Source organism: Pleuronectes platessa, chromosome 15 (genome assembly GCF_947347685.1).
Source record: "Pleuronectes platessa chromosome 15, fPlePla1.1, whole genome shotgun sequence".
Taxonomy (NCBI): domain Eukaryota; kingdom Metazoa; phylum Chordata; class Actinopteri; order Pleuronectiformes; family Pleuronectidae; genus Pleuronectes; species Pleuronectes platessa.
Genome location: NC_070640.1, coordinates 9,163,911 through 9,176,338, shown reverse-complemented (window position 1 = coordinate 9,176,338; position 12,428 = coordinate 9,163,911). Strand labels below are relative to the sequence as shown.

The 12,428-nt window shown below is 43.0% G+C and overlaps 1 protein-coding gene across 4 annotated transcripts in view; it reads right to left on the bottom strand.

Moving 5' to 3' along the window:
• LOC128457183 (transcription factor COE1-A) overlaps positions 1 to 12,428 on the bottom strand; it is an 81,758-nt gene that overhangs the window by 9,448 nt on the left and 59,882 nt on the right. For all 4 annotated transcript variants that reach the window (XM_053441755.1, XM_053441756.1, XM_053441757.1 and 1 more), the window contains exon 11: positions 5,589 to 5,677. In XM_053441755.1, coding sequence (XP_053297730.1) covers positions 5,589 to 5,677 — 89 coding nt within the window. The remainder of the gene's footprint in view (positions 1 to 5,588; positions 5,678 to 12,428) is intronic.

Below are 12,428 nucleotides of genomic sequence, written 5' to 3'. Positions count from 1 at the left end.
CACTTATGGATGACTGCCTGAGCGCTCTCCTGTGAGCATGTGCCTGGTGAACATATTGCCTCTCCATCAGTGTGTGTGTGTGTGTGTGTGTGTGTGTGGTGATATGTGAGGTCACACAGCCAGTCAGCAGTTTTAGTGTGCCTGTCCATGGTGCTAAATTCAATCTTTTACACATTATTACAGCCAGGCTGGCTCTCTGTTAGCCTCTCATTATAAGGCTGTTGAGCTAAGCAGCTCACACACTCTCACCCACACACTCAGACGCATGCAGACACACACACACACACACACACACACAAACCCTAACACTATAACACTAACACTCACAGAAACCTGATCCTGGCTGTTCGAGCGGTTCCTGTAAGGCAGTAGCTGATAAACGGGAAGGAAAGATGATCCGCTGGTAACATCATCATTATCAGGTCTGCAGACACGACATCACTCAAAGCCTGCGACTGCTGGGATCGATGCACTCTGAATACTGTGCCTGTTTACGTCTCTCATAATTGGACACACGGCTACTCGCATCGCCTTATTAATCTCTCTCAGGTTGCCTCTGTAAATAAGAAAGCATTGTTCGCCAGATTACCTGCTGCTTGTGCTGAGATGAATGAGGATAAAGGTGTTGTTGCAGATCTGTCCGCAGAGTCTTTAACTTATAAAGTGTAGTCTTTGAAAACTGTTAAAACAACAGCAATGCACAAGGTGAATATGCATCTCTGATCCCATCTGATTAGTGTGATCTTGGAGAGACAGATGTATTAATATCTTTTCAACATCAGGCAGGAATTAGTCTCAGACCACATACTATGGTGACTTCAACTTACAGATTTGAATTGTGCTGAATGCTTCTTGTTGAGACTGGACAGCTGTATGATCTGCCCGAGCCTCATTAGTGAACTGTGTGGGTCACCAGCACCACGAGCTGAGCTGGTGGTCGGCTTGAGACCTAAAGCATTCGCAGGCTCGGTTCTAACATGTCCTGTTACTGCAAAGAGTTCTTTGACTCACCGGTAAATAAAGTCCTGTCAGTGAACTTATTTGCGTTAAGCCCTTGTTGTCTATGTGTTTGCATGATGACGTGCAGATGAGTCACCTACTTCCTTGGGTTTACAGTGGATGATGATGAATTATGACAGTGATGGAAACTGGCTTTGAAGCGCTTCTGCTTTTAATCACCGATTTGTGTCCTTTCTGTGATTCTTCTAATTACTGCAATGAAAAATGATTGTAAAGCTGTAATCTCTAATGTTTGCCTTGATTCATGTGGTCGTCCTACATCGTCTTTGTCTGCTGTCAAATATTTATGGAATATACGCCTGACAGGCACTTGTCTCTCATTTCATTTTTTTCTTACAAACAGTCAGACACAGAAAAAAATAGGGAAAAATTAAAGAAAAGACAGATCTGTCGGCAGAGAGAGAAAATAACAGGAGGTGTCGAGGTGCTTTTACTGTTCTGACCATTTCTAAGGTGATAATCATACATCACACACACACACACACACACACACACACACACAGACTCACACAGACTCACACACACCCATATGTCCTATCCCACCCATGTGTGTGTAACATGCGTGTGCCAGGGCGGCACAGACATGACACACACGACTTATTCTTACTTAATGCTGGTACATTAGCCCCTTGATCCGCTTCTAATGTCCCATTAGGGATGCTGTACATGCAGGGTCACACCTCGCACTGGGATGATGTCATACTTAACATGAGGCCAAGGAGGGATGTGGGGCCAATCACACACATGCACACATAATTAAAAGTATTGATTTGTGCGCACACACACACTCTCACTCTCACACACACACACACACACACACACACACACAATCACTCACTGATTGAGTGAAGAGAGGAAGAGAGTTCCATGGTTTCACGTCTGTGTGTTCATGCATCACCAGGATTACTCATACGAGCCGGTGCTGACCTCAGTGTGATGCATGACATCAAAATGAGTCGCATAGCGATGTCGGCTGAGTGAGTCACAAAGGAAGTCACCAGTCTGACGGCGGTGACACATACTGGTCAACCTTCCCAACCAAGACTCCTTCACTATCAGAGCTGAACATAAAATATTTTTTTCATGCTGCCAAACTAGTGCTTTTTTTCAGATGACTAAAATCTGAAGCTTGTTCTTGTCAAGTAGACACATTTTCTAACTTTCATCAAATGTATTTTATTTCAGTCACATTGCCACCAGTGGCAACACTATGAATTGTAGGCATTTCAGTTACGCTCTCTTCCAATAGTCACAGAAGTATTTACTAACAATAAAGGATGCTCAACTCTGGCAGGAAATACTTGTAAAAACACAATGGCAGAAATGCAATTCGTGCCAAGACATCTCATTTTATTCACTAAGTTAAAACAATGAGTAGACCGTGACTGTTTTTTAAGGCTGTTAATGTCCTAATTTTCCTGCTGCAGTGCAAACCAAGAGGGCTGATTGATTTCTTTGTGCAGCCACAGACGCGTTTCTTCTCCTTCTTTTCTCCGTTTCAGACAGATTTTCGTCCAGGTGATAAGACCAGAGTATAAAAACTGCTGTATAGGTACTTGATTATCAAACGTTTTCAGATTTTTTACGAAACTGAAGAATTTGTCAAGATTCAAGTCAGATTTAGTCAATTCCAAACCAATATCACTCTTGATTGTACTGAGAAGCCACTGGTCTGACAGAGTGTAATTGGGGCAGCACAGCAGCCCCCCATTGCTCAAAGGGTTCCGTTGTAGTTTAAACTGTGAAAACAGTTTAAACTATAACAGTGAAAACTGTGAAAACAGTCTCCAGGCATCACGGTGTAAATCACTTTATACAGTAACTGTTTGTGCACTTGGATGAAGGCTTAAGAGATCATTGTGACATAAAGTGGCAGCTGAATACTGGTGTGTGTTTGTGTGTGTGTGTGTGGCCAGCAAAATCCCCTGAATGTTCACTGAACAATTATAGAATCGGCTGTCCACTGGTAATCCTCTCATACACTCCACTGCCCCGTCTGTCAGTCTATCTGTCATCTGCCTGTTTGTCTCTCTGTATGTCTGTTGTCGGTCTGTTGTATGTCTGTTGTCGGCCTGTTGTCTCGTCTGTTATCTTCATTATGAGGGCTGATCAATACACGAGCAGGCAAGTGTGTGTGTGGCGCCACCAATATTAACACACACACACACTGCTGGTGGGCAGCAGTAATAAAGTCTCACGGTTCGATCAACCACTAGTCTGCACAATGATGAATTACCCAGCAATACACGCACACACACACACACACACACACACACACACACACACACACACACACACACACACACACACACACACACACACACACACACACACACACACACACACACACACACACACACACACACACACACACACACACACACACACACAGAGAATCAGGTACAAATGTGTAAGAGAAACCACATTTCTTTGTCACTCATTGTCTTTTGTAGTTTCTCATGAGATTCGGTTTCCTCTAGAAGTTGAACTGTTAAGTTTGTTTTTCATCTCGTGCACTATGAAAAAAAACACAGTGACAAGTCGCTGTGTTTACAGATCAATAGTCCTCCCCCATGTTTAGCTCTGATTAACCTCTCTGTCGTCCTTTGGTTGGATCTGATACCTGATCAGTACATCCAGCTTCTCAGTGCAACCAGATAGTTCTCATTGTAGATTTGCCTGGAAATATCTTGTGTAATGATCATGTTGCTTATAATAGGCTGATGATCCATGTTAATGGTTAAAAGAACATGGATGCGGCAAATACAGGTCATATTCTGGCAATTTACGGTTATGAAATCAAATGATCTGGTTAATGATGCTGGTTATAGTAAAATAATGAAATCAATTTTAATTGCAGATTAGTGAGAGGATGCAAACTCTCATGAGTCACATGTGGCAACATTATGTCGACCTCTTTCTCTCTGCTCAAAAAAATGTAAAAGACAAACATGATCTGCAACAAAGGGTCAGTTAAATGATGATTTCACTGGTCAACAATTAAGTGGCAATTGTTATTTCAATCAATCAATAAACAAAAAATCGAAAATGCTAAATATTTGATGGTACTCAATCTGCAATCTGACACTTTACGAAACAAAATATCTGCATTCGGCTGGTCGAAAAAAAACACGTCATTTGGTTGGGTGTAAAAAAGTTTGACATTACAGTTTTAGTTTTATTTCATGTAATAAATGAAGTGTGATAATAGTATTAAATTCACTGATTATTAAAAAAAGGTCTTATAGTTGTAGCCCTCAGGCTTCCTGCGCTGGCTCTGAACACTGGCAAGAGACTCGCTGAATCGGCCAACATGGACGTAATAACTTTGAAACTCTCCTGGATTTGACCACACTACATTAACGACTTCTTACCTAATCTGCAAAAATGATGATTGAAAAATTCCCTGTTGTAACCATTTGTAACCGGTCCTAAAAAGAGTGTAACTTTACACCGTAAAATGTTCCAACAGTCTAAAACACCCAACTTTCCTCATTACAGTGAAGCCACAAACCCTGAGTGTTTGTCCAGTTTCACAACTTGACTCTAAGTTGTAATACCAGTTTAAACAGCAACGGGCTCATTAACGTCCGAGGCTAAACACGTTGCAACGTACAGTAACGTCCACTGTAAACAAGTGAGAATAATAAATGTTTATGACGATAAATCCACAAACTTCAGATTTGAGGTGCGGAGTGTGTGTGATGTGCGGTTCACACGGTGATAATGCGCATCCACAGTACTAATGATTGCTAACACATGTGCAGGAGCCACGGTGTCGGCACGGCCGCGATGACATCGCAGCATCACCACATCATCGCATCGTGACCAGCGCCCATGCCTTGATGATGTCACAGCAGAGGCAGCCAATCCTGGATCAGCTCCATCGGGCATGAGGAGCCAATCGAAAGCAGCTGTTTTCGAAAAGGTCGTGACCCCACCCACCCAGATTCTTACCCGAGTTTAAAGTGAACGTGGTGAGCCTGCACGAGCACACACACACAAACACACACACAGACACACACACACTTTGAAAGAGTCCCCTCTGCATGTACAGATCAACATGACAGGGTTTCGTTTTCAAAGACGAGCTCATCTTTTGGTGCTAATTGTTTACATCTGCGGATCCTTTAAACGCTCTGCTTGATCTCCAGCTGTTAAACAAATAATCAGATATGACTTTCTGATCTGGAGACGATTCAAACACTCACCCTCCAAACGAGGGTTAAGCAGCTCGCACACGCAGAGTTCACAGAGAGGTAACAACACGGGCCACCAGAGATTTGAAAACACATATTCGGCAGAGAAATTCAAAAATAACACAAACAAAACCCACACGGAACACATAAGAGCATAATTGTTTTGTTCTTAGTGTTTTGAATTCATGTGTGTGTGTCTGCGCGCTGGTTCTTTGATAACAGCAGTTGCTCAGTGTAGCTCATTGCAACTGAGCAGCTGCAGATTCGATCTCCGTAAGCGCATGTCAGCCCTCCTGAAGTGTCCCAGTGAACATCATCAAGTTCACTGGGATTCTTTTGCAAAAGGTGAACATTAATTCATTGTGTTACCTTCGGCAGCCTCTCTGGGTCCCCGGGGTGTCGCGGGATGACTTTCTGAAGCCTCTGGAAACCGTAGTCGATGGTTGGTTCATTCAGCGCTGCGGAGAACAGAAGCGGAAATGTGCTTTAGTGTTAAGAACAAACAGATCTCATGAGACAAGCACTTCCTGAGCGAGTCTAGAAAATGGGGCCTGTTCGGAGGTGATGTCATGCTTGGGTGGATGCAACGTAAAAATTCTAGCAAAGAAAGTCACAATTCAGGAATTCTAGAACTTTTCTGCTGTCGGTCGACATTATTGCCCCTTAAAATGAACAGTGTCCAAAGTGCCACCTCTTGTAAAAACCCACGGAGTAGATTGTATCATAAACAACAACCTAAATAAGCTGTACCAGAGTAAGCTGGTTTATAATGCAATTAAGTATATCTATAATTTGATATACTAAATTTGTATATAGATATGTTTATTTTCACTTCCTTTAAAATGGGAAAATAAGGCATTAGCTGTGGTGGACGCTATCTGATACTGGTTATTGCGACATTTGAAGATATTTCCCACTTCCTGTGACCATAAGGATGTTGTGTCTTATTTGTTTCTCTCTTCTTTTTGCCTCAGTGAAGGGTAAACATGTGTGGTAAGATTTTCCATTCTGCCATCTGCTCTTTCTTGAAGCTTCAACTTTGTTTTTGCACCCTTAACCTCTTTAATGGCGTTTTCAACCAATTCCCAACAGTGTCATATAATGTAAAATACAGCACTGGGGGAAGGAGACACTGACCAGTAAGTGTTGATGGGAAAAAAGAAAACTGACTCTTGCCCCTTGGAGAAAAAAAACATACAAATATGCAGATTTCCCAGTGGGATTTCATATTTAATCTAACATGTCTGTGTAAACATCCAGTTGATGCAAAACAACAGAAAGCTAAAGCTGATGATTGTGTACATGAATCAACCAACAACAGTAACGGCTTCCAGCTCACCAGGCTCAGCAGTGTCAGCTGGAAAACAAGATATCTGACGCAAGAGTCTTGTTTTAAGCAACAGTATCCTCGTTTAAACACTAACGTTGAAGCAGAGTAAAGGTATTAAAATGTGATAGTTCACACTTTAGATACAGATACAGAACATCAACATCTGCGCCAGTCAGCAGGGGGGTGCAGGGACTGGGGGGGTTTCCGTGTTGAGAAATAATGAACCTGCTCAGCACGATCTGGAGGAGGGGACAGAAGCCTGTGTTTTAGAGAGGAGGGTTTGTGAATGAGAAGCTGTGAATAGGAAATCTTGCTGGAAAAGTGTTGCAGAGAGAAAAGCACATCTTTCAACAACTCCTGTGTGGAGATCCTCCTAAACCAGAGCACTCAACCGCCGGCTGCAACTCAGGATATCGTTTACCATTAAATGTGCAGTGTGCAATTTCAATTCAAACAATAAGAATAAACCCAGGTCTGTCCACTCCGCTCTGCATCGGCCAATCGGCTTGCTCTCTCACTGCGATGGACACCTAGCCACTCAACAAAATCACGACTGTTTGGTGGAATGAGCTCCCCATTGACTTCAGGACACCAGAAAGTCTACACATCTTCCCCTGAAGGCTGAGAAGATGGTCTAAGTCAAGTTGCACTTATATATACCTGACGTGACTCAAATCATGTTCATGGATGAGGTCAACGTCTTATTCACGTAATGCAGCAAACTGCAATGATCATGATCCCAAAAACAGACGACTAACTGGCTAACTGGAGAGCATCGTGTTTTTGTAGCAGAGACTGGCAAAGCCACGGGGAGTTGATACAACATCACTAAAAGACGACTAAAAATGAAACGTCCTGTTACCTTGAAAGGAATTGGGGATTTCTCTAGGTTCGAAGATTGTTGGAAACATTATGGATTACGAAAGTCAGCAAATATATAAAGTACTTTAACGACTTCCATGGTGAGAGTACAATGACATACTCAGGTGCGGCTGTTTAACAGTAGGGATCGGTGGGAGCAGCCGTGTGATGGTTTAATGCAACATATAAATGTTCAGAGATGGAGAGACCCGGTGGAGCAGGTAATGGTGTCAAAGGCATCAGTATGATGATAATAGTGCAGGTATAATCTAAAGGGCTTTAAAGAACGTTTAGAGTTCACTTTAATGTTGCAATTACATTCTTCTAAAGTCTTTATCCAATCGACACGTCAATCAACTCGAGTCCTGAGAGCTCCGTCAGTCAGAGTGATGAGTATTATGTGTGTGTGTGTGTGTGTGTGTGTGTGTGTGTCTGTGTGTGCTTCTGTGTTTATTTATACGTGTCTTCACCCTATTGTTGAACCTAAGGTGTGTGTGAGTTAGAGAGAGAGAGGGAGAGAAAAATGGAGGTAAGAGATGTACGTGTGGTATGTGCAGGTTGGTTGCGTTTGTGCTTCACTGTGTTTGTGTGCGTGCGTGTGTCCGTGTGAGTGCTTCGGTGCAAGTGTGCGTGTGTGTGTGTGTGTGTGTGTGTGTGTGATGTCCAAGTGTGCAGCTGGAGTGATATTTGGTACTTTCCACATCCAGCTTTCATAAATTACTTGCAGCTGAATATCCTCTGTGCTTTTTTTTTTGTTTCTTTTAGCACATGAGTGTGTGGTTTTTATATGTAAGTCTGTTTTATTATCACATCACACACCCAATTTTCTGGTTTCTGTTGTGTCCGAAACCACATAATTTGTTAGCAGTATAAGTTCATAAATTGTGAGCTGTAAAAGTACCAGATGTGAAACTGTCAGGAACCATACTTTCCCCCTGCTGCAAGGAAACATATTGCTTAAGATTATGATTTTATGATTCACATGTGATAAATGCATCAACACAAGAGAAGAGAAGAGAAGAGATGTGATGTGATGTGATGTGAAGAGAAGAGAAGAGAAGAGAAGAGAAGAGAAGAGAAGAGAAGAGAAGAGAAGCGAAGACAAGAGCAGAGAAGAGGAGACGAGAGGAGAAGAAGGATTCAGGTGAAAGGAGAGGTAAGTGAAGGAGGAGAGGAGAAAGGGAGCATATGTTAAACCATCCAAAGAAAGAAAGAGAGAAAAAAATAAACCCAGTTATGGTTGAGAAAAACTAAACGACAAAAACAGCTGCCTTACAGTCGGTGGGATATCAACTGTCAGAATTAACTGCCAGTGTCAGATCCACACTGTTTGCATCTCTGGAGACATTTAACCGATGCCAACTCTAATATAACACACACATACACACACACACACACACACACACACACACACACACACACACACAAGGACACGTATACAACAGGATGACTTTGTGTGGTTTGGATCCCTAAGGTCTTAAGTGTCTCCAACGGACCCTTTATTAATAGAACAACATGTTGTCGATGGCTTTGTGTAGATCTGTTGTACGTGTGTACTTTGGAGCCAAAAGGTCGGGTTTCTCAAATGATTTATTTCCGCACTGGAACAGAAATAGTATCAGTATCAGCAGAAAACCATGCAATTGATTAAAAAGGCAACCGTAACACCAGCTTCCAAAACCAAATGCACCCGTCTCCAACGTTCAGGAGGGATGGAAAGAGTTGTGAAGAGTTGCTGGTTTGCATGGATCCTAAATGGACGCATGGAAAAAAAGAAAGACTTCTCTCCAGCACAGAACCAACAGTATCTCAACATCCACTGCCCATTGTGTTGAGGAGATAAGAGTAATGTGGTCTTTTTACTTTATATATTGAGAAACTACCAGAGGTATTATCTTAAAAAGGGTAAAAAAGTGTCTTTGCTGGTTTCAGACAAACAGAGACACCATTTTCTTATCCATCGTCCACAATGTCGAGCTAATGGACATTGCACACATGGGTGTCGGTCTTAAAGTGTAGTCTGTTACACAAGTGGCAACCTAACGTCTAAGCAGATTGTTTGGCGCATTGGTCTTGCAATTGTGCGATTGACCAAAGACAGCTGGTTTGAAGCAATTGTAGCAACATTTCACTATTTAAAGAATGGATTATCAATCTGACCCTACAACATGTGTACACTGCTTGAGACACATCATCCGTCTCTATAATATAAATCCGCCATGGAGCAAGTGAACATTGCCAAGTGCACTTTCTCCGTGTGCTTTAGACCAGGTGCTTAGATTGTTAAAATAGAGCCGTATAAATTTACAGCCGGCCTAGCAACCCTACGAGGGTCTGGAGTATTTTGAGCTACATGCTAACATCATGAAGAACATTTATGTATTACACCAGGGACACCCCACTGAGAGCTCTTTTTCAAGATTGTCCTGGCCAAGAAAGGCAGCAGCAACAACACTGAGTTACATAAAAACAAATTTAACGGAAACACATTCTGAACAGAATGTCACAAGTTTAATATACAAGGGGTCACATGGTATGTGTCCCAGACCACTAGTTTCCTGAGGGATGCTCGTGGAAGACTCGCAAACAAAAGGAAAAACAAAATGGTTCCGTTCCATGTAAGTTTCATGACAGCTGCAAGCATCACTGTTGGAAAACAACTACCAGGGACACGTCAGCCGAGGACTTGGTGACATGAAGCCTGAACCTGTTCCATCTCAACTCGTTCTGCCACCCTGCTCCCCATGAAAGCATCCCAGCTTGAACCCCTCCTGCTCTCCTTTACCTCCCCCCTCCTCACGCCTCCCTCTGTCCTGATCAGCCCCCACCCCCCTCCTCCTTTTCTTAACTATACCTTCTGCCACTTTCATCCAACCCTCCGTTCTTCCATCACTCCTCCTCCACCCCTCGCTCTTCCTTTCAGAGGCCAGCGCTGCCTGCGGATCAATACTCATAGAAGTTTCATGAGGACGGACCCTCCACTCCTGTTTCACAATAAAAATGTGAAGAGAGGAGGGAGACAGAGGAAAAGCAGAGGGAGGGGAGGGGGGTTGTGTGCCAAAGAGGCATGGCGAAATCGGGAAAATAATATCGTCTGTGTTGAAGCTGTGTGTCTAAGATTTATTATACAACAGTGACATTTTTCTTGTCATCATTTGGCAGCCTTAAACAAAAGAGTGTAAGGAAGAGAGGAGAGGGTGGGCAAGGGAGGACGAGGGAAAAAAAAGAGAGGCCGTGTGGGTGAAAGGACGAAGAGGGCTGATGTAAAAGGAGAAGAAGAGGAGGAGGGGGAGGAGGAGGAGGTGAGAGGAGGTGTGGTGAGATCGATTCTCTGGCCAGCCAGCAGTTCAATACCACTGAATTATTGCTTCATTCTTCCCCTTATGAGATGAGATCTCTTTCTCCACAGCTCCTCTGCTCTCGGCGACTCTCCGTGCGTTTGTGTACGTGTGTATGTACATGTGTGTATCTGAATATGTGTGTCAGTATACGTGTGATCCACTTAGGACAGATCAATACTTTACAATCTGGTTTTAAAAGTCCACCTTTCTTTTGGTCTTTCTTTTGTGACCTGTCTCTCTTCCTTTGTCTTCCCGTCTGTCTCACCCTCCGTACTTCAGTCTTTCAGTGTCTCCTGTTGTGTCGGGAACCGAAAGTACAATTCCTCATAAAAGAGAGAAAAGTCAAAAAATTTGACGGCGTATTTAGCTTTTACTAAAACTTCCTTCTCACAGCTGAGGTTTGGATCTTTAAGCACCTGCATTGATGATTAACCGGCTCTGTGTGTCAGTGTGTGTGTGTGTGTGTGTGTGTGTGTGTGTGTGTGTGTGGTCATGTGCGTATGTAACGTCTCTGTGTGTGAGACGAACTATTGATTGTCACTTTGTAACATTGTGTGTTTATATAGAGTGTGTGATGCAGGGAATGTTAATGTTTCCCAATAGGCAGATGAAGCAGCCATACGGCGCAGCGTGTGTGTGTGTGAGTGTAGACTATGTGATAGACCATCTGTTTACCAGACTAGTCACCATCTTGCCCTCATATCTCTCTGATTTACAATTACTTTCAACTCCTGCCCCTGTTTGAAAGTGTGTGTGGTATGTTGTGTAAGACATGACTCTAAGCAAGTGTTGCTTTGTGTGTTTTCACATCTGTGTGTGCGTGTGTGTTGTTGCACAATCGCGTGTGTTCTCTCGTGAGCGCATTTAATTGCTCCGTCCTTACACCCAGAGGCAACCACAGCTCGAGCACCAAGAACCCACAACGGCCAATCAGCTTTCATCACCAGCGACCTTTCACCAGGGACTTCCAGAACCAAGTCGACCTTGAGGCGGGGTCAGGCAACCGCAGTAACGGATCGCGTTTCCTGGGTCACATGTTGAAGCGATCAGCCAATCGCGAGGTCACAGGGGGTCACTGCCGCCCAATAGGAAAAGCAGTTAGATGCCAGACGGACCAATTACCAGTCGGCTGGCCTCAGGGTCAGACCAAAAATGTTTTGACTGAAGAATATTAAAGGAAGAACTCAGAGTATTTTTGTCTGTACAAAGAACTTATTTAACAATTGACATAATGATCTTATTTAATGTGCTAAATGTTGTTTTGTTTGACTGCACTTTACACAAAACCACTTAGCATGAGTTCAGGTACCCCAAGTCGTCGTCTAGTCAGCCAATGTCTTCTTCTTAGATTTTCATATTGTTATTATTGAATTTATGTATCAACCTGTTGCTGAAGGTGATTTTATTGCCACTTACAGACACAAACTTCTGAAAATGTCCAGAAAAATTTGGTGTGGACATTTTCCAGAGTTTGCCTTTCACATATGTATAAGGCAGCAGGAGATTCTGAGGCTCAGACATGATCACAACAACAGCTGAATGTGTGGAGCACTGAGGCGTGCAGGGACCTGACATAAAATCTGCTGTAAAGATCACATGTTTTTCGTTATAGCACACCGGCGTAAAACATCATCGCAAAAATCTTTCCAATCTCATTTGAAGCAATTTAATTTACAA